This window comes from Equus asinus, chromosome 20 (assembly GCF_041296235.1).
Source record: "Equus asinus isolate D_3611 breed Donkey chromosome 20, EquAss-T2T_v2, whole genome shotgun sequence".
Lineage (NCBI taxonomy): Eukaryota > Metazoa > Chordata > Mammalia > Perissodactyla > Equidae > Equus > Equus asinus.
Genome location: NC_091809.1, coordinates 93,888,971 through 93,907,934, shown reverse-complemented (window position 1 = coordinate 93,907,934; position 18,964 = coordinate 93,888,971). Strand labels below are relative to the sequence as shown.

At 34.8% G+C, this 18,964-nt stretch overlaps 1 protein-coding gene across 4 annotated transcripts in view; it reads left to right on the top strand.

The window, feature by feature from the left end:
* SBF2 (SET binding factor 2) overlaps positions 1-18,964 on the top strand; it is a 463,684-nt gene that overhangs the window by 248,660 nt on the left and 196,060 nt on the right. For all 4 annotated transcript variants that reach the window (XM_070491087.1, XM_044753304.2, XM_044753303.2 and 1 more), the window contains 4 exons: positions 11,965-12,097; positions 13,366-13,474; positions 15,761-15,874; positions 18,806-18,883. In XM_070491087.1, coding sequence (XP_070347188.1) covers positions 11,965-12,097; positions 13,366-13,474; positions 15,761-15,874; positions 18,806-18,883 — 434 coding nt within the window. The remainder of the gene's footprint in view (positions 1-11,964; positions 12,098-13,365; positions 13,475-15,760; positions 15,875-18,805; positions 18,884-18,964) is intronic.

Below are 18,964 nucleotides of genomic sequence, written 5' to 3'. Positions count from 1 at the left end.
CTAAATCGTACTGACTATGAATTTTATTTTCAATGGATGATCAGAATGAATGATCTTTTCTGTAGAGGATTGCAGAGAGTTCAGACAGGAGTGGAGAGGGAAAAGTTCTTCCCTAGAGTCTTCGGGAAAAAAGCCTGGTCTCCTTCTCATGGTGTACAAATTTTTCATAGCCTTGCCCTTGGCAGAGCTACTTGTAGGTCTCTTAGCGCCTTTTCCTCCCTCAGTCCTCTATTTCTTTGCATGTGAGTCTTCCACCAGCTTTGAAAACCTTGTTGCTCTTTTCTCCTTAACTAACTTCTGCTTATCCTTCAAAATCCAACTCGAGGGTCTGTTCCTTTAGGTGGGCCCAGTGTAATCACAAGTGTGCTTAAAAGATAGAAGAGGGAGGCAAACGAGTCAGTGTCAGAGTAATGTACCCTGACCTCAAATTAAGTGAGAAAGATCCACGGGCCTTTTCCAGCTTTGAGGATGGAAGGGGACCATGAGCTAGGGATGTAGGCAGTTGCTGGAAGCTGGAAAACCCAGGAGTAGGATTTCTGATCTCCAGAACTTTAAGATAATATATTTGTGATGTTTTAAGCCATCAAGTTTGTGGTAATTTGGTACAGCAGCCATTGGAAACTAATGCAGCCACAGACTTTTTTAATATAAATTTTTATTTTTAAATACTTTGACTCACAGGAAGTTTCTAAATTGGTGCAGAGAATCCTCAAGTATACATCACCCACCTTCCCCCAACTACAGTATCTTATATAATCATAGTACATTATAACAACTGGCCAAATTGATATTGGCACAATATTGTTAATTTAGGAAAGGAGAGACATTTCTCTGAGTAGACTCTCTTATATAGTTTTGTCTTCTAGAGGTATGTTTAGGTCTTATGTCTTCAGAAAATAGTATATCAATCATGATGGGAAGAAATGAAAAAAAATCTCAAAACTGAAAGCATACAGAAATAAATAAACTCCACTGTCTTTCAAATGAATAATGTAAGCACATGGAAGAGGAAAAACTAAGTAACTTATGAACACAGTATTTGACTATAGAACCCCAGTTTTGGACAGGTTTGAGGAGAGAATTGCAAGCAAATTGTGAATTCCTTTTTAGCTGATGTGGTTTTTGAGTTAGAATGGCTGAAAAAGTTCTGCAACTATTTTATATGTAATATAAGATTTAGCACATGAATAAATATGTTTATGTTTTTAGGATCTAGGGTTCTCACTGCAAAGAAGGGCATACAAATATGTGTTGGAGTTGGTGGGAGACCCTGTGGGAATGAAATGGAATTGAAAGTAATGGAGTGGACTCAGGATTTCTCAACTATATGTGTGTATATACATATGTATGTCTCTGTCTGCCTATATGCATGTAGATGTGTTCATGTATGTGTGTGTATAAATGTATGTACATGCATATATTTCTTAGCTCTATCTGTAGGAGTGGCCCAGAAGCAAAGATACTCTAGTAGAAATGATCTAACATTTACTCTACTATCCCAAACCTGGTCTTTAATACCATTCCTCACAAAAAGGAACCAAGACTTCTTGGAAAAATGGTTGACTTTAGGGTAGGGACAGGATAGGTAGAATATAAGATTGGATTATTTTGTTAAGCCAGAAAGTAAGAGAGAACTAAAAAAACACCCAAAAAGGCTTCATGTCAGAAGGACACAGGAACCAGCTTAAAGGGGTACTCACTATTTAAATCTGGGACTTGTTTAGCACAGAAGTAATTAAGGGCAGTGTAGTGACTTATAGAATGTTGGAATAAAAAATATGAAACCATGAGTCCATACTGATAATGGATGTATAAATAAGCGGGTTAGTGGGGGATAAATGAGGGCTCTGCATATTACAGAATGTTGATTGCTGACTGGTGAATATGGAGGAAGTGGTGTTTTGGGAAAATCACTTTATAATCATCATAGTAAAGACTGATTCAGGCAGTGATTATCAATAGATACAAAATCTAGGCAGAGATTTGGTGAGGAACAAGATATTTGCATGACCAAAGTGTCTGACCACAGATTGCTTATTAATTGTAAGGAAAAATATGAAGTATACTTGGAGAAATTAGACAGCATTGAACGAAAGTTTAGGTGAAAAGAATTGACATCACCAGAGAGAGTACTTCTGGTTATGGCAGTCTGAAGAGTTCAGCAAATCCTTTCCCCAAAGAACCAATATAAAACTAGACAAAAATTGTTGAATACAACTATTACAGGACTCTGGAAATTGACCAAAAGCAAACAACAAACCCAGAATTTTGGGTATGAACAGTAAGAATTTGCAGCCTTCTTACCTGGGTTTGCTCCCATCTCCCCCACACCTCAGTTCTATCAGTGAGAATGAGAGTTTTACCAGAGCAGGGCTGGCCATAAAGCTGGCGGCTTTGCTGCCAAATGGGTTGGAAGGCTTAAACCTACAGCATCATTGTCAGTAAAAATAGTATTGAACCCAGTAGGAAATGAAAGGGAAAAAAACTTAACTGCTTGTCTGAGTTACAGTCCTATTTGGGGCTAGTGACAGACCAGCCAGAAATGTAACAGGGAAATCCTGGACATGAGAGTCATAAAAGGGCTAGATCAGACTCTGGACCAGGAGTCCTGCAACTAAGAGGCTCCTGAATTTCACTCCTCCCACAGATGCACCAAGTGTACAGCTACCCACGGAGCAATTCCTTCTGAGAGAAATCCAGAAGCTAGTTGAGCGGCTCCTACACATTCAGCCCTGAAGGAATACCCACATTGAAATGGATAGGAAAGACTGAGATACACTCTTCCCGTAAACTGCACTCCCAGCACAGTGCCATAAATTGGAGAGGGAACCTCTGACTCCCAGCTTCTCCCTGAAGAGCGAAGGGTTTAGACCACACATCTTACACCCCAACTTTTAAGGCTCCCACCCGAGAGATAGGGTCCCAAAACATGTAGCTCTTAAAGTCAACAGGGCTTGCATTCACGAGTCCCACAGGACTATAGCAAAGAAAGAAACAGATCTTAATGAACATATGAACACTCACTGCGACTATCCCTTTGGGGCCAAGTGCAGAGGGAGCAGACAAAAATGTCCATCTCCTGGTATTTCCCTAAAAGGGATTTGACTTCATAGTTTACGAGTAGCTGCCTGAGGGTCCAGCTTCTGAATTAGCATATATCTAGGTACTCACTAGAACCCAAAAGAAGAAGAGACTCCTCTCAGCTTTCAGGACTGAATGTGGCAGTTATGTAAAAATACATTTCATGCAAATGGAAACTGAAAGAAAGCACAGGTAACTTTAGTGATATCAAACATAATAGACTTTAAACCAAAAATTGTAGTAAGAGACCAGTAAGGTCATTATATAATGATAAAGTAGTCAACTCATCAAGAGGATGTAATAATTGTAAATATTTATGCACCCTTCATTGGAGCACCTAAATATGTAAAGCAAGTATTAACAGATCTGAAGGGAAAAAGAGACAACAATACAGCAATAGTAGAAGACTTCAATACCCCACATTCAACAATGGGTAGATCATCTAAACAGAAAATCAATAACAAAAATTGGACTAAAACAACACGTTAGACCAGATGGACCTAACAGACATATACAGAACTTTCCATCCTACAGCAGCAGAATACACATTCTTCTCAAGTTTGTGTGGATGATGTTCCAAGATAGATCATATATTAGGCCACAAAACAAGTCTTAATAAATTTAAGAAGATTGAAATCATATCAAGCTTCTTTTCCAACCACAAAAGTATGAAACTAGAAATTAATAACAAGAAGAAAACTTGAAAATTCACAAATATGTGGAGATTAAACAACATGCTCCTGAACAACCAGTGAATCAATGAAGAAATCAAAAAGGAAATAAAAACTATCATGAGACAAATGGAAATAGGAACACAACATACCAAAACTTATGGGATGGAGCAAAAGCAGATCTAAGAGGGAAAAAGAAGAACAAAGTAAGCTCAGAGTTTGTAAAAGGAAGGAAATAGCAAAGATCCGAGCAGAAATAAATGAAATAGAGAGCAAAAAGGTAATAGAGAAAGCTCAGTGAAATCAAGCTGGTTTTTTTTTAAAAGATAAAATTGTCAAGCTTTTAACTAATCTAAGATAAAAAGAGAGAAAACTCAAAATCAGGTATGAAAGAGGAGACAGTACAACTGATACCACAGAATTACTAAGGATCATAAGAGGCTACTGTGAACAATTACACACCAGCAAATTAGATAACCTAGAAGAATGGAAAAATTCCTATAAACATGCAAAAGAATGAATCATGAAGAAATAGAAAATCTGAACAGAACAATTACTACACTAGAAAGGAGATTGAATCAGTAATCAAAAGTATCCCCCCAAAAAAAGTCCAGGACCACATGGCTTCATTGATGAATTCTACCCAACATTTAAAAAAGAATGAATACCTATCCACCTCAAACTCATCCACAAAATAGAAGAGGAGGGAACACTTCCAAACACATTTTACAAGTCCTCATTACCCTGATACCAAAGCTAGACACAGACACTACAAGATAAAGAAGCTACAGGCCAATATTCTGATGAACATAGATGCAAAATCCTTAACAAAATATTAGCAAGCCAAACTCAACAATACATTAAAAGGATCATACACTATGATCAAGTGGGATTTATTCCTGGGATGCAAAGATGGTTTAACATAAGCAAATCAATAAATTTTCTCTTAAAAATGGTTAATTTCAGCTGTCAGCTCCATGGTCTGATGGTTAAGTTTGGTGCGCTCTGCTTTGGTGGCCTGGGTTCACAGGTTTGGATCCTGGGTGCAGACCTACACCAGATTTGTCAGCCATGCTGTGGTAGCAACCCACATATAAAATAAAGGAAGATTGGCACAGATGTTAGCTCAGGGCTAATGTTCCTCAGCAAAAAAAAAAAAAAAAGTTAATTTTATGGTATGGGAATTTTACTTCACTAAAAAAAATTTCTTTAAAGGTTGTGCAAATGCTCCATTTTGAATGAGACTAAAGACACATAAGAACTAAATGGAATATCTGATCCTAAAACGAATCCTGACTATGGGGAAAAAGTTCTGAAGAATATTATTGAGTCAATGGACAAAACTGGAATACAGATATGAAATTAGATTTTAAATATTGTAACAATGTTAAATTTGCTGAAGGTGATAACCATACTGTGGTTATGTAGGATATTATCTTTATTCTTAGGAAAAACACATTGAAGTATTTAGGAGTAGCTGTAACGATGTATATGCTCAGATGGCTCATAAAAAGTGTGTATATGTAGAGAGAGTCAGAGAGTGTGCACTAGCACATAAGTACAAATGTTAAAGCAAATGGAGCAAAATTTTAACAATAGGTGAGTCATGGTAAAGGCTAGATGGATGCTCTGTGCACTGTTCTTATTCTTGCAACTTTTCTGTAAGTTTTAAATTATTTCCAAAGAAATGTTTAAAAGATCCGTGTATCCTTGATCCAGTTTAATAAGTACAGTGTCATAAATAAAGTTGAAACTTCCTCCATATGCCATCTCTCCCCAGAGATAAACGCTATCTGCATTTGGTGTTTGTTAGTCCTAGACATGTCTTTATACTTTAACTAAACAATATACAGTAGTGTTTTGTATGATTTTGAACAATACATAGATGCTGTCATTCTATATAATCACTATACACCTTATTTTCCTCATTTAACATTATATTTGGGAGAGTTATTCATGTTGATATATGTAGCATTAGCTCTCTTATTTTCACTGCTCTACAGGTATCCCAAAAGTCTTAGTGAAGTTTTCATCAATAGCAAATTCACAAGTATAAATACTAAAAACTTACCCAAAATATCCATATCATTTGAAACTTGTTTAAATTTTTTAATAATTATTTAGTTTTATAAATTTTGAATAATAAATTTTGTTTTAATTTTTGGTTTCAGTCAACATTTGCCATCTTCAGAGAAAGTATAATAATTTCATACTATGATTTTACCACAATTTATTCATTCATTCTCACATTCAGGATGTATTCACTTTATTCCTTATTTCAATATCGCTACAATCAGCATACCTTTTTATACTTATCTTCTTGGGTACACGTGAGAGAGTTTCTATGATAAATAACTAATAATGGGATTACTAGAATTACCCTAATAACTAGGTTGTAGGGTATGTGTATCTTAACTTTATTTATATTCCTCACAGCAGTATGTATGATAGTTTCTTTTCCTCTGCATCCCCATAAAAACTTAGAATTGTCAGTCTTCAATTTTGGCTGTTGTGATAGGTTTAAAATCATGTCTCATGAATTTAATAGATTGATTTTTTTCTGATTATTAGAGGTATTGTAGCATCTTTTCATATGCTTATCAGCCATTTTGGTTTCCTCTTCTGTAAATTGTAAGTTCATGTTATTCTCTTATGTTACATTTTTCATATTGATTTTAGTGGGAATTTTTAAAAGCATATTTTGGACATATCCTTTTACATTTATATGCTTTCTAGGTAACTTCTCTCAGTCTGAGACTTGGCTTTACTTAATTTTTGATGGAGAAATTTTTAATTTAAAATAATTGAATTTATCAATCTTTTCCTTTATGATTTGTGTATTTTATGCTTTCCCTATCTGAATTTATAAAGATGTTCTGTGACATCTTTCAATGAAAATTTTAATGTCTTTTATTAGTACATCTTGTCAGTCTTCAGAGAGCTTGTCAGTTCAGTGAAACATTCTTGAGCACCTACTATGTAGCGGGTGCTGTGCTGGATGGGAGGGATACCACAGTGTATAAGGCCCAGAGTTATCTTTGAGGAACTCACATTATAGAAGGGGACATCAGGCAGAAAAACATGAGCACAAGAAGCAGACTTGTTAAACTGAAAGAAGTGGTCTGAGAGCTAGATTAGTTCAGTATTGATCACACAGGTGTGGAAGGTGGCAACTGGATTAGAAAGATGGGAGTAAGACTATGAAGTCATTTTGGCACAGAGCTCAGACTTAATCTTGTAGGTTAGGTGTTTCCAAACATTTTTAGCATCAGAACCTAACTTCAGAGGAAATTAATGGTAGCAAATATAATAATTACAATAATAATCATAATATCACTAACACATCTGGATTATTTACCATGGTACTGTGCTGAGAACTCCATGAATTATCTCATTTCTTTTTTATAGCAACCCTATAAGATAGATTTTAATATTATCCTCATTTTACCAGCTGAAGCTCAGAGAGATTAATATATAAAACAAGTTGAAGAAAAGCTTTTCTTACTAAGTTACTTCTGTGGAACAGAATGCATATGAAAATCAGTTCCAAAAAGAATGAGAAGATACTGAAGGGTTTGAGGCATGAAAGTGACATAATCAGATTTATATTTTATATCCATCATGCTAGAAACTGCCTGCAGGATAGATTTGAAGTGAGTAAAGACTAGATATGGGAAATAAGTTATGAAACTCTTACATTAGTCCAAATGAGAGAAGGTTGAAAACCTGAACCAAAAGTTCGGGTGTATTACATGGGATAAGTTGAAAATGATAAAAGAGGATAGCAATTAGTAACGGGCGGAGAAGGAATTTGCATGTGTCATGAGAAGGGACAAGCTATGGTAAAGGGAGATACAGGAAGTATTTTATCTTGAGAAAACTAATGGGGACTCTTGATTTAGTGGGTCCGTGTAATTAGTGAGCTTTTTGTTTTTAATTGCAGTAACATTGGATTATAACTTTATATAGCTTTTGGATGTACATCATAATATATTTCAGATTCTGTGTAGATTACATCATGTTCACCACACAAAAACTAATTATAGTCCATCCCCTCACATGTGAACCTAATCACCCTTTTGCCCTCCCCCGCCCTTCCCCCATGGCAACCACCAATCCATTTTCCGTTGCTATGTGTTTGTTTGTCATTGTTTTTATCTTCTACTTGTGAGTGAGATCATACCGTATTTGACTTTTTCCCTCTGACTTATTTCACTCAGCATAATACCCTCAAGGTTCATCCATGTTGTCACAAATGGCCGGATTTTATCATTTCTTATGGCTGAGTAGTAGTCCATTGTGTATAAATACCACATCTTCTTTATCCATTCGTCCCCTGATGGGCACCTAGGTTGCTTCCAAGTCTTGGCTATTGTGTATAATGCTTCAGTGAACATAGGGGTGCAGGTATCTTTATGCCTTTGCATTATCAAGTTCTTTAGATAAACACCCAGCAGTGGGATAGCTGGATCATATGGTAGATCTATTCTTAATTTTCTGAGGATACTCCATACTGCTCTCCATAGTGGCTGCACAAGTTTGCACTCCCACCAGCAGTGTACAAGGGTTCCCATCTCTCCACATCCTCTCCAACACTTGTTGTTTCCTGTCTTGTTAGTTGTAGCCATTCTGAGGGAGTGAGGTGATACCTCATTGTAGTTTTGATTTGCATTTCCCTGATAGCTAATGATGTTGAGCATCTTTTCATATGCCTGTTGGCCATCCGTATATCTTCTTTGGAGAAATGTCTGTTCAGATCTTTTGCCCATTTTTTAATTGGGTTGTTGGTTTTTTCTTGTTGAGCTGTATGAGTTCTTTGTATATTTTGGATATTAACCCCTTATCTGATATATGGTTTGCAAATATCTTCTCCTAATTGTTAGGTTGTCTTTTCATTTTGTTGATGGTTTCCTTTGCTGTGCAGAAGCTTTTTAGTTGATGTAGTCCCATTTGTTCATTTTTTCTTTTGTTTCCCTTGCCCGGTCAGACATGAGACTTGAAAATACGCTGCTAAGACTGATGTCAAAGAGCGTACTGCCTATGTTTTCTTCTAGAAGTTTCATGGTTTCCGGTCTTACATCCAAGTCTTTAATCCATTTTGAGTTGATTTTTGTTCATGGTGTAAGGGAATGGTTTACTTTCATTCTTTTGCATGTGGCTGTCCAGTTTTCCCAACACCATTTATTGAAGAGACTCTCCTTTCTCCATCATATGCTCTTGGCTCCCTTGTCAAATGTTAGCTGTCCGTAAATGTGTGGGTTTATTTCTGGGCTCTCAATTCTGTTCCATTGATCTATGTCTGTTTTTGTACCAGTACCATGCTGTTTTGGTTGCTACAGCTTTGTAGTATATTTTGAAATCAGGGAGTGTGATACCTCCAGCTTTGTTCTTTTTTCTCAGGAATCCTTTGGCTATTCGGGGTCTTTTGTTGTCTCATATAAATTTGGGGATTCTTTGTTCTATTTCTGTGAAAAATGTTGTTGGAACTTTGATAGGGATTGCATTGAATCTGTACATTGCTTTAGGAAGTATGAGCATTTTAACAATGTTAATTCTTCCAATCCAAGAGCATGGAATATCTTTCCATTTCTTTGTGTCTTCCTCGATTTCTTTCAACAATGTTTTATAGTTTTCGGTGTACAGATCTTTCACCTCTTTGGTTAAGTTTATTCCTAGGTATTTTATTCTTTTTGTTGCAATTGTAAATGGGATTGTATTCTTAATTTCTCTTTCTGCTACTTCGTTGTTAGTGTATAGATACACAACTGATTTTTGTACGTTGATTTTGTATCCTGTGCCTTGACCGTATTCCTTTATTGTTTCTAAAAGTTCTTTAGTGGATTCTTTAGAGTTTTCTAGATATAAAATCATGTCATCTGCAAAGAATGACAGTTTCACTTCTTCTTTTCCACTGTGGATCCCTTTTATTTCTTTTTCTTGCTTGATTACTCTGGCTAGGACTTCCAAAACTATGTTAAATAAGAGTGGTGACAGTGGGCATCCTTGTCCAGTTCCTGTTCTTAGAGGGATAGCTTTCAGTTTTTCTTCATTGAGAATGATATTTGCTGTGGGTTTGTCATATATGGCCTTTATTATGTTGAGGTATTTTCCTTCTATACCCATTTTATTTAGAGTTTTTATCATAAATCGATGCTGTATCTTGTCAAATGCTTTTTCTGCATCTATTGAGATGATCATGTGATTTTTATGCTTCATTTTGTTAATGTGGTGTATCACGTTGATAGATTTGCAGATGTTGAACCATCCCTGCATCCCTGGAATGAAACCCACTTGATCATGATGTATGATCTTTTTAATGTTGCTGTATTCCATTTGCTGGTATTTTGTTGAGGATTTTTGCATCGATGTTCATCAGTGATATTGGCCTGTAATTTTCTTTTTTTGTGTTGTCCTTGTCTGGTTTCGGTATCAGGATAATGTTGGCTTAGTAGAATAAGTTAGGAAGCTCCCCTCCTCTTCAATTTTTTGGAAGAGTTTGAGAAGGATAGGTATCAAGTCTTCTTTGAATGTTTGGTAGAATTCACCAGGGAAGCCATCTGGTCCTGGACTCTTATTTTTTGGGAGGTTTTTGATTGCTGTTTTGATCTCCTTACTGGTGATCGGTCTATTAAAATTTTCTACTTCTTCTTGGTCCAGTTTTGGAAGGTTGTGTGTTTCTTAGAATTTATCCATTTCTTCTAGATTAGCCATTTTGTTGGCGTATAGCTTTTCATAGTATTCTCTTATTATCTTTTGTATTTCTGAGGTATCCGTTGTAATCTCTCCTCTTTCATTTCTGATTTTGTTTATTTGAGCCTTCTCTCTTTTTTGTTGGTGAGTCTAGCTAAGGGTTTGTCAATTTTGTTTATCTTCTCAAAGAACCAGCTCTTGGTTTCATTAATTTTTTCTATTTTTTGTTAGTCTTTATTTCGTTTATTTCTGCTCTAATTTTTATTATTTTCTTCCTTTGGCTGATTTGGGGCTTTGTTTGTTGTTCTTTTTCCAGTGCCTTTAGATGCGCTTTTAGATTGTCTATTTGGGATTTTTCTTCTTTGTTGAGGTAGGCCTGAATTGCTATAAAGTTCCCTCTTAGAACCGCTCATGTAATTAATGTGGAACAATGAATAAAGCATAAAGAAAGATGATTCAGGTCCAGCCCCAGTGGCCTAGTGGTTAAGTTCAGTGTGCTCTTTTCGGCGGCCTGCGTTCGGTTCCCTGGGTGCAAACCTACACCATTCGTCTATCAGTGGCCATGCTTTGATGGTGTCACAAACAAAATACAGGAAGATTGGCAACAGATGTCAGCTCAAGGTGAATCTTCCTCAGCAAAAAAAAAAAAAAAAGATGATTCAGTGATAAAAATGAGAAAATAAGCAATGATGTACTTATTTAACTTTAATTTGATAAGTTTGCATGCTGTATTTTCTATAGTTGCCAGTAAAAAAATCGAATAAAAGTTAAATAAGTACTTTAATTTGATAAGTATGCATGCTGTATTTTCTATAGTTGCCAGTAAAAAAATCGAAATAGAGCATGTAAATTCCACACTAGCAGAGGGGATAAAAGAAGAGGCAGGATAATAGAAATCGTAAAGAAAAAAAAAAGAGGCAGAACAAATAAAAAGTACAAAATAAGATACTGTATATATGTATATACAGAAATAATTACAATAAGTGTAAGTTGATTAAATGATCTAGTTAAAAGACAAAGATTTTCAGATTGGATTTTTTTTAAATGTCAACTGTATGCTGTTTACAAGAAGTAGAGAAAGGTTGAAGTAAAAAGGTGGAAAAGAGATATACCTGGAAAATTTCAGCGACAAAGCTGATGTGGTTATATTAACATCAGACAAATGGACTTTAAAGAGGAAAAACGTTATTAGAGCAATGCCAGCGTCTAAAATAGGAATTTAAGTACAGACCTTGGAGATGATATTGAAAAGGAGGTGATAGTGTATTTCCAAACAACTAATGTGTTCAGTTAGTGTTATGCTCATTTGAAGAGTAAAGACACGCAAAACTGAAAGTTTAGGAAAACAAATACTCATAGGTTATATGGAATTTATAGTTTAACTAAATATTTTTCTTCAGAGATTTCAAAAGTATTGGCTTTTTCATTCATATCATTCCATTCATATTATTCTAAGTCTATGTTTGTTGGCAACATGTATAAAATTAAATGCATTTGGTAAGCATTGCTCTTGTGTTTTCAGGAATTCAAAATGTTCTCAGCCTCTTTTGTGCAGTCCTCACAGAAAATAAGGTTCTCTTCCATTCTGCAAGTTTCCAGAGACTCAGTGATGCTTGTAGAGCCCTGGAATCTTTAATGTTTCCTCTTAAATATAGGTGAGGTTTCTTACTTGGTACTTTTATTTATTCCCAAATTATACATTACTTATTGACAGTCAGCTGAAATGTCATTTGCACCATAGTCTTGAACCACAAGGGCGCATTTTACAAAGTCATGCATTACAAGAGCCATGATTCTGATCAAAATCTAGCCTAGAAGTTGGAACTTTTCCAAGTTGTCCATTACTGAGTGTTGATTAATTTAGTGAAAAAATAATTAATTTGAGTAGTCTTGTCAGCAGCATTTAATTCTCTTTGAATACAGTTGGTAATAAAAAGTTTTAGTGCTGATTATGTGATATTAAGGAATTATTAATTTTTAGAGGTTATAGTGGTCTTACGAGTCTCTTAAAAAAAGAGCCCTTATCTTTTTTAGATACCTTCTAAAGTATTTATGTATAAGTGATATGATATCTGGGATTTGCTTCAAATAATACTGTAGGGAAGAGAACAAAAGTGGGCAGAAATAAATATGTGATTATGCATTGGTAATTGTGAAAGCCATATTGGTTACTCGGGGCTTCATTTTCTTTTTCTTCTCTCTGTTTTTTGGGGAGGAGTATGTTAAAAATTTTCCATAATAAAAAGTAAAAAACCAATCTAAACAGTGATGCCTGATAGTGCTGTAAGTAGAATATTTTGTTCTAATATGCTGTTTTATCAATTTGATAATCATAACATCTAGGAAACTTAAGTTCATACAAACTAGAAAAAAATTTAGACTGTCTCCAGATTTTATTTAAAGAAAGTTTTTTTTTAACCTATGTTCTTGTCTTAACCCCTAGAGAACAGAGTGTTCTAGGCCTTAATTTTTGTATTTTGCCATTCTTATTGAATGCAAAAATCAAGTATAGAGAAATGGAATTTGAATGGTGGTTTTATGGAGACAAATCATCCCCAATATTGAGGGGGAGGGCCCATCAATGAGTCAGTGTTACCATCTGTCAAATTTCTATGTAAGGAAATATGCTTTCGGTTGAGCAAGATTAAAAAACCTAGAGAGACTCCATGCCTCGGAGGGATAAGGGATAAGGAAATTGCCCTGGGTTCCATTTACTCTATATCCTGTTATATCTGGTTATATCTTTCATGTGAGAATTTTCGTTTAATCTTTTCTTTCAAAAATTTAATATTAACAACCATAAGAATATTGCTGATAATTTCTGTACTTAGGTAATCTAAAATTCATACAGCATAACAATGAAATAAAAATGTTTATATTGTGGAAAACCAAATATATCTCACATATATTTTTATATTTCCAGTTATCCTTATATTCCCATTCTCCCGGCTCAGCTACTGGAAGTTCTGAGTTCCCCAACACCTTTCATTATTGGAGTACATTCTATCTTTAAAACCGATGTCCATGAACTTGTAAGTATTCATCTTCAGATTGCCAGTCATTGAGGCCAGCAGTTTATCATATTTCTTTGAGTCCTGTAATATTTCAGTTAATTACTATTTTCAGATCTGTTGCATTCCTAATAGAAAAGATTGGTTAGAAGAAAAGCATCATAGAAAAATCTAAATATATTAATTTTTTATTATAGCAAGTAAGAGAGATTTACAAAATGAATTCATTAATATTTTTAAATGCCGCCTTTTGGCATATTAAGTTTATCTTTCTGTATCCTTCATCCTGTAAATGAGAAAGGAAGATAAAATAATTCATTAATTAGTATTCTATTTTTACTTTTATGAGTGCTTTAATTTATTAATATTTTGAAATGAGGCCTGTCTTAATGCTGAATGACTGAGAACTGAAAAACATTTGCAAAGTCTGAAGAGTTTTAGTGGAATACAAATTCAGTGTGAGCCCCACCAAATTATTGTAGTCTTATTGCCATATGAAGAGAAATACCAAGGAAGGAAAGTAATACTCTACATTCAAGGCCGTTCTGGAATAATGTATTCAGTTCTCTGCACTGCACTTTACGAGGGACTGTAACCAAATAATGTGCTTCACAGAAGGACATCGAGGGCTGTCAGGAGTTTAGAAACTATATCCCTAAGGAAATTTTCTTAGGTAATAACCTAATACTATTTAATAGCTAAAGATAAATATGTAAGTGGTCATCGTAGGAGAGGGTAAGAATCGTTTTTTTGTAGCCCTGAAAGGCTGAAACAGAATCAATGGATATAGAAACAAATCTCTGCTCAAAATAAGAGTTTTCAACTGTTAGTGCTGCCCAGTGATGATGGATGGGTTTCCTGTGGGAAGAGTTCACTCTCAAGCACTGTAAGCAGAGTCCAAGAAGCAGATTGCATGACGCTTCTCAGGGAGTTTAAGAAAATTTACTGGAAGGCTGGGCTATTGACGCCTCTGATTCACAGCTCCTTAAAATTTTGTAATTCTACTTTTCTTTACTTTTAAACGCAAGAAAAGAGGTCAGCTGTGTTGGTATTTGTATGTGTTTACAATTGTAATCAAATCATATAAGTATCATTTGAACTGACAAAAGACTATTCAACGTTGTAATTATGAATGGAACCCTCATTTATATATTAATCGTTCTTCCTAACCTTAAATTTTGATATCTAGTTTCTATTTAACTTTGATATCACCATATAAAAATGTGTAAATCAATAAACATATTTGGTAAAACCTAGTTAGTACTATCTAGAAGAATACCCATCTAGTTTGTAGGTAATTTTTCCCCACTAAATATAAACAGCCTCTGGAGGTAGCATAAACCAAGTGTTGCTGACAGTAAATTTGTTAATTTTGTAATGAATAAATTAAAATTAATTTTAATCCTATCATCAACATAAACTTCAGCAATCTAGGCTAATTTCTCTCTTACATTTTTATGTATGTTATTTTAAAATAGACTGTTGTAAATGCTAAAAATAAGTTTCTTTCTTAAGTGCGTAAGTAGTACCATTTTGATGTATACTAATTGCTTTGCTTGTTAACTCTTGTAATGATTACCGTGTTATTTAGGGTATGGCTAAATTACTATAATAAAGCTCCCAAAATGCAAAGGCTCAAACAAAATGAAATTTTATTTAACACTCATCCATAGTCCATAGAAGGGTCCCACTATGCCATGCCTGTCTGCTCCATGAACTCATTCAAGGTCCAAGCCTCTTTCCTTCTTGTTTCTCCACCGGCATCCCCTCAGGCATTGTCATCATCTGAATGTCCAAGGTTGGGTTGCTGCCAGTTCATGGTTTCAGCCATGGGAAGAGGAAAGAGAGTGTAGGAGAGCCTTGCATCCCCTCTATTTTGAATGCTTGGAAATGTACACATCACTTTTAATGTTCCACGGCAGAAACTAGTCACATGCCACACCTAATTTCAAAGGAAGTGGGAAGATGTTTGGTAGTTGAGAAGCCATGAACCGAGCGTTCTATAACCAGGGACAACCAAGAGTCTCTTCTGTGCCTGATTCTTCTCATATTGAGTTAGTGAAGGCCAAATTAATTTCTTAACAACAAATACACTTTATTAATTAATTGTAATTCTACTTTTGCTTTACTTTGAAATGCCAGAAAAGAGGTAAGTTCTGTTGGTACTTATATGTATTTACAATTGTAATCAAATCATATAGGTGTCATTTAAACTGACAAAAGACTGTTCAACATTGTAATTATAAACAGAGCCCTCACTGATACATTAATCATTCTTCCTAACCTTAATTTTTGTATCCCCTTCAGTTAGATGTAATCATAGCCGATTTGGATGGAGGCACTATTAAAATTCCTGAATGTATCCACCTCTCTTCCCTCCCGGAACCACTGCTACAACAGACTCAAGCAGCTCTTTCTTTGGTATGACATTTTTTTTCATAGTAATTTGCTCTTGATTTAAAAGTAAACTAAGATAATTGGAATTAAATGTCATTGGCATTGTAATTACTTAGAAAAGAGAGTTATATATTCTTAAAACATGAATATATTCTCATACAGTATTTAGAATAAGATTCTTTATTAGGTATCTAAAGAATATACTTTGAATCCTGAATATTTGTTCTACATTCATTCTTTCGCTCAGCATATTTATTTAGTAGTTACTACACACTGAATACTGTGCTAGGTATTGGAAACACACCTGTGAAAACAAGACCAGACTCTGCCTCAAAATGCCTGATTTCCCTCAGAAGCTAGCACCTGTTCCTTGTCCTTCACCCTCCTTGTTGGCATCTCATTCCTCTTTGGTACATGTGCTACTTGCAAAACTGTGTGATATTCTCTTACCAATGTTTTCAAGTTACTACAGAAAGATGTAACTTATTGATAGATTAAATGTCCAGCATTCAATGCAATGAAGTTATATGAAATCTTCTGGCCTGGGTGTTTCTCATTGAAACGAATTTAATTTTTTTGTAGTTATTTTACCTTAGTTGATTTTTAAAAGTACAGGATTTATTTTACTGATAACATTTTAAGTGTCCATTTATCCATCATCAGAAAATTGAAATTTAGAGATTCTGCATTCCTTTTTAAGCCATCACTAGAACTAAGGACTTCGTATTCTTCTTGAATAATGTTCCAATCTGAACTGTTTAAAACCTTTTTTCCCCTTAAGTAGGAACTCAGAAGTCTAGGATTACCAGGAGGGATTTTATTCCCAGAAAATTTTCAAGTTTGTATTAGTCCTTACATTGTTGTAGTGGTATCTATGGGGTGGAAACATTTAGAGAAGACTGACTTTTCCTAATGTAATTTGTAATCTGGAGTATAAGATGGAACAAAGTGGAAAGAAACTAGTGTAGGATTCAGGAGACCTAAATTCCAGTCTACCTCCTGCCACTTGATGTTGTTGTGCTAATCGCATTCCATCTCTAGACCTCTGTTTCCTGGTCCTTGTCTGTAGGACGAATGTTTTATACAAGGGATGACTTAAGTGACTGTTTCCCAAAGTGGAGTATGGAGATGATTTTGGGTGGCATGTGGCAACTTTTTTTATTTTAATAATTATATATTTATTATAATGTTTATTTAAAATAGCATATAAAACCTATGATTTCACAGACAATATCATCTAAGAAAATATTAGATTTAAAGAAGTGAGTTGATTTGGGCTGTGATGTAGTGGTTAAGTTCACATGCTCTGCTTTGGTGGCCTAGGATTTGTGGGTTTGAATCCTGGGCATGGACCTATATGCTGCTCATCAAGCCATGCTGTGGCAGTGCCCCACATACAAAAACAATAGAGGAGGATTGATACAGATGTTAGCTCAGTGACAATCTTCCTCAAGCAAAAAGAGAAGGATTAGCAACAGATGTTAACTCAGGGCCAATCTTCCTCATTAAAAAAAAAAAAAAGGTTGATTTAAATAAAAGTATTAACTAAATAATTACATCAATGGTATATGGATATAACAAAAGCTGAGAAGGTAGTATTTGAGTGATCAAAAAAACTTTGACATTTCCAGAGATCTTAAATAAGTTCTTAACTCTTATATATGATTACTTAATAATGATATTTATAATTATTCAAGGATTAAGTGCCAAAATTAACAAAGATTAAGATTTTAGTTCTTAAGTCAATGGCTCAGGTAGAGGTTCTGCTGCACACTGGTGTACCTTAACCTGTGACACCTCTGCCACCAAATTTGATCAATGAGTTAAATTCATTTTCGGTAAAACTGAGTATGCCTATTTTTGTAGCTGTCAGCACAGTGGTGGATTATATGCTGCAGTGTAGTACTACAAATAAGACATAAGAGCACAGTATATTGCAAAACTAGGACCAAAAAGAAATCACATTTGATGGACCATATGGGAGCTTTGATGCACAAGTATATGAGCTTCATTTGGTTAGTAAATAATTGTAACAAATGGCAGCACAGTACTTGAACTGTGTAATAATGGTGGATGTTTAAAAGGCATGAAGACATTATACTGTAGTGGTGATTGGGTTATAAGTACTGTCAATAGTTTAGTGTTATTTTTAAGTGTTACTTTCAGTCTTTTGTTCTATTATAAACGTACTACCAAAACCTGAGTATCTGAAAATGATTCTGCAAAGACAAAAATTTGCTACAGACTGATGCAGTTTAATCTTTTTCTCTGTGTAAATCCTGCATGGACTTTCTTTCCCACCTGTTCCCCAATCTGCTTTCTTTCAAAGCCTGACTCAATTGTTACCTTCTTTCTTTTAGCTTCCCCTAGGTTGAATTATTATACTTTATATTTATATATTATTCATTATATATTTATAGTCCTTGTCACATTGTATGGTACTTTTACACCTCTAGACTGTGAGGTTTATAAACTTATTCCCTTTCTCGTTAGTATTCCAGTGAATTAATTAAGTAATTACTTTTTAATTATACTAAGAAATAGAAAAACAAATGCTTGCTTAAAATTTTTAATTATATAGACAACTAGCTCTACCCTGGACCATTCCCTTCCCAGAGGTAGCTATTTTATAGTTTAGTGTATATTCTTTCAGAACTTTACATTTTCATTTATATGTATATCAGTGCATATACATATATAGATTGAAGGTTTATTGTTTTATTTTCAAATAAATGAGACCATACTACGTGTGTTTTTCTAGAACATATTTTTTCATTGGAGATCTTCCCAAAGTAGTATATACAGAACTGCCTCAGCTGACTGCATTGTATTTCATGGAGGGAATATGTCATAATTCATGTACTGATCCTTTTTCATCTTAATATCCCAAGTAGATTAAATAGTGTGTTTTATTGACATTAAGATCTTTTACATAACAAAACTTCTTTGCTTTAGATTCTACACCCAGATTTGGAAGTAGCAGATCATGCTTTTCCCCCTCCACGAACAGCTTTATCCCACTCAAAAATGCTGGTAAGAAGTTTAAATTTGATGCTTTTAAAGAGAGCTGTACTTTTGCTTGTATGGTTATTAAAGAAGCTGAGTATAGTGAGA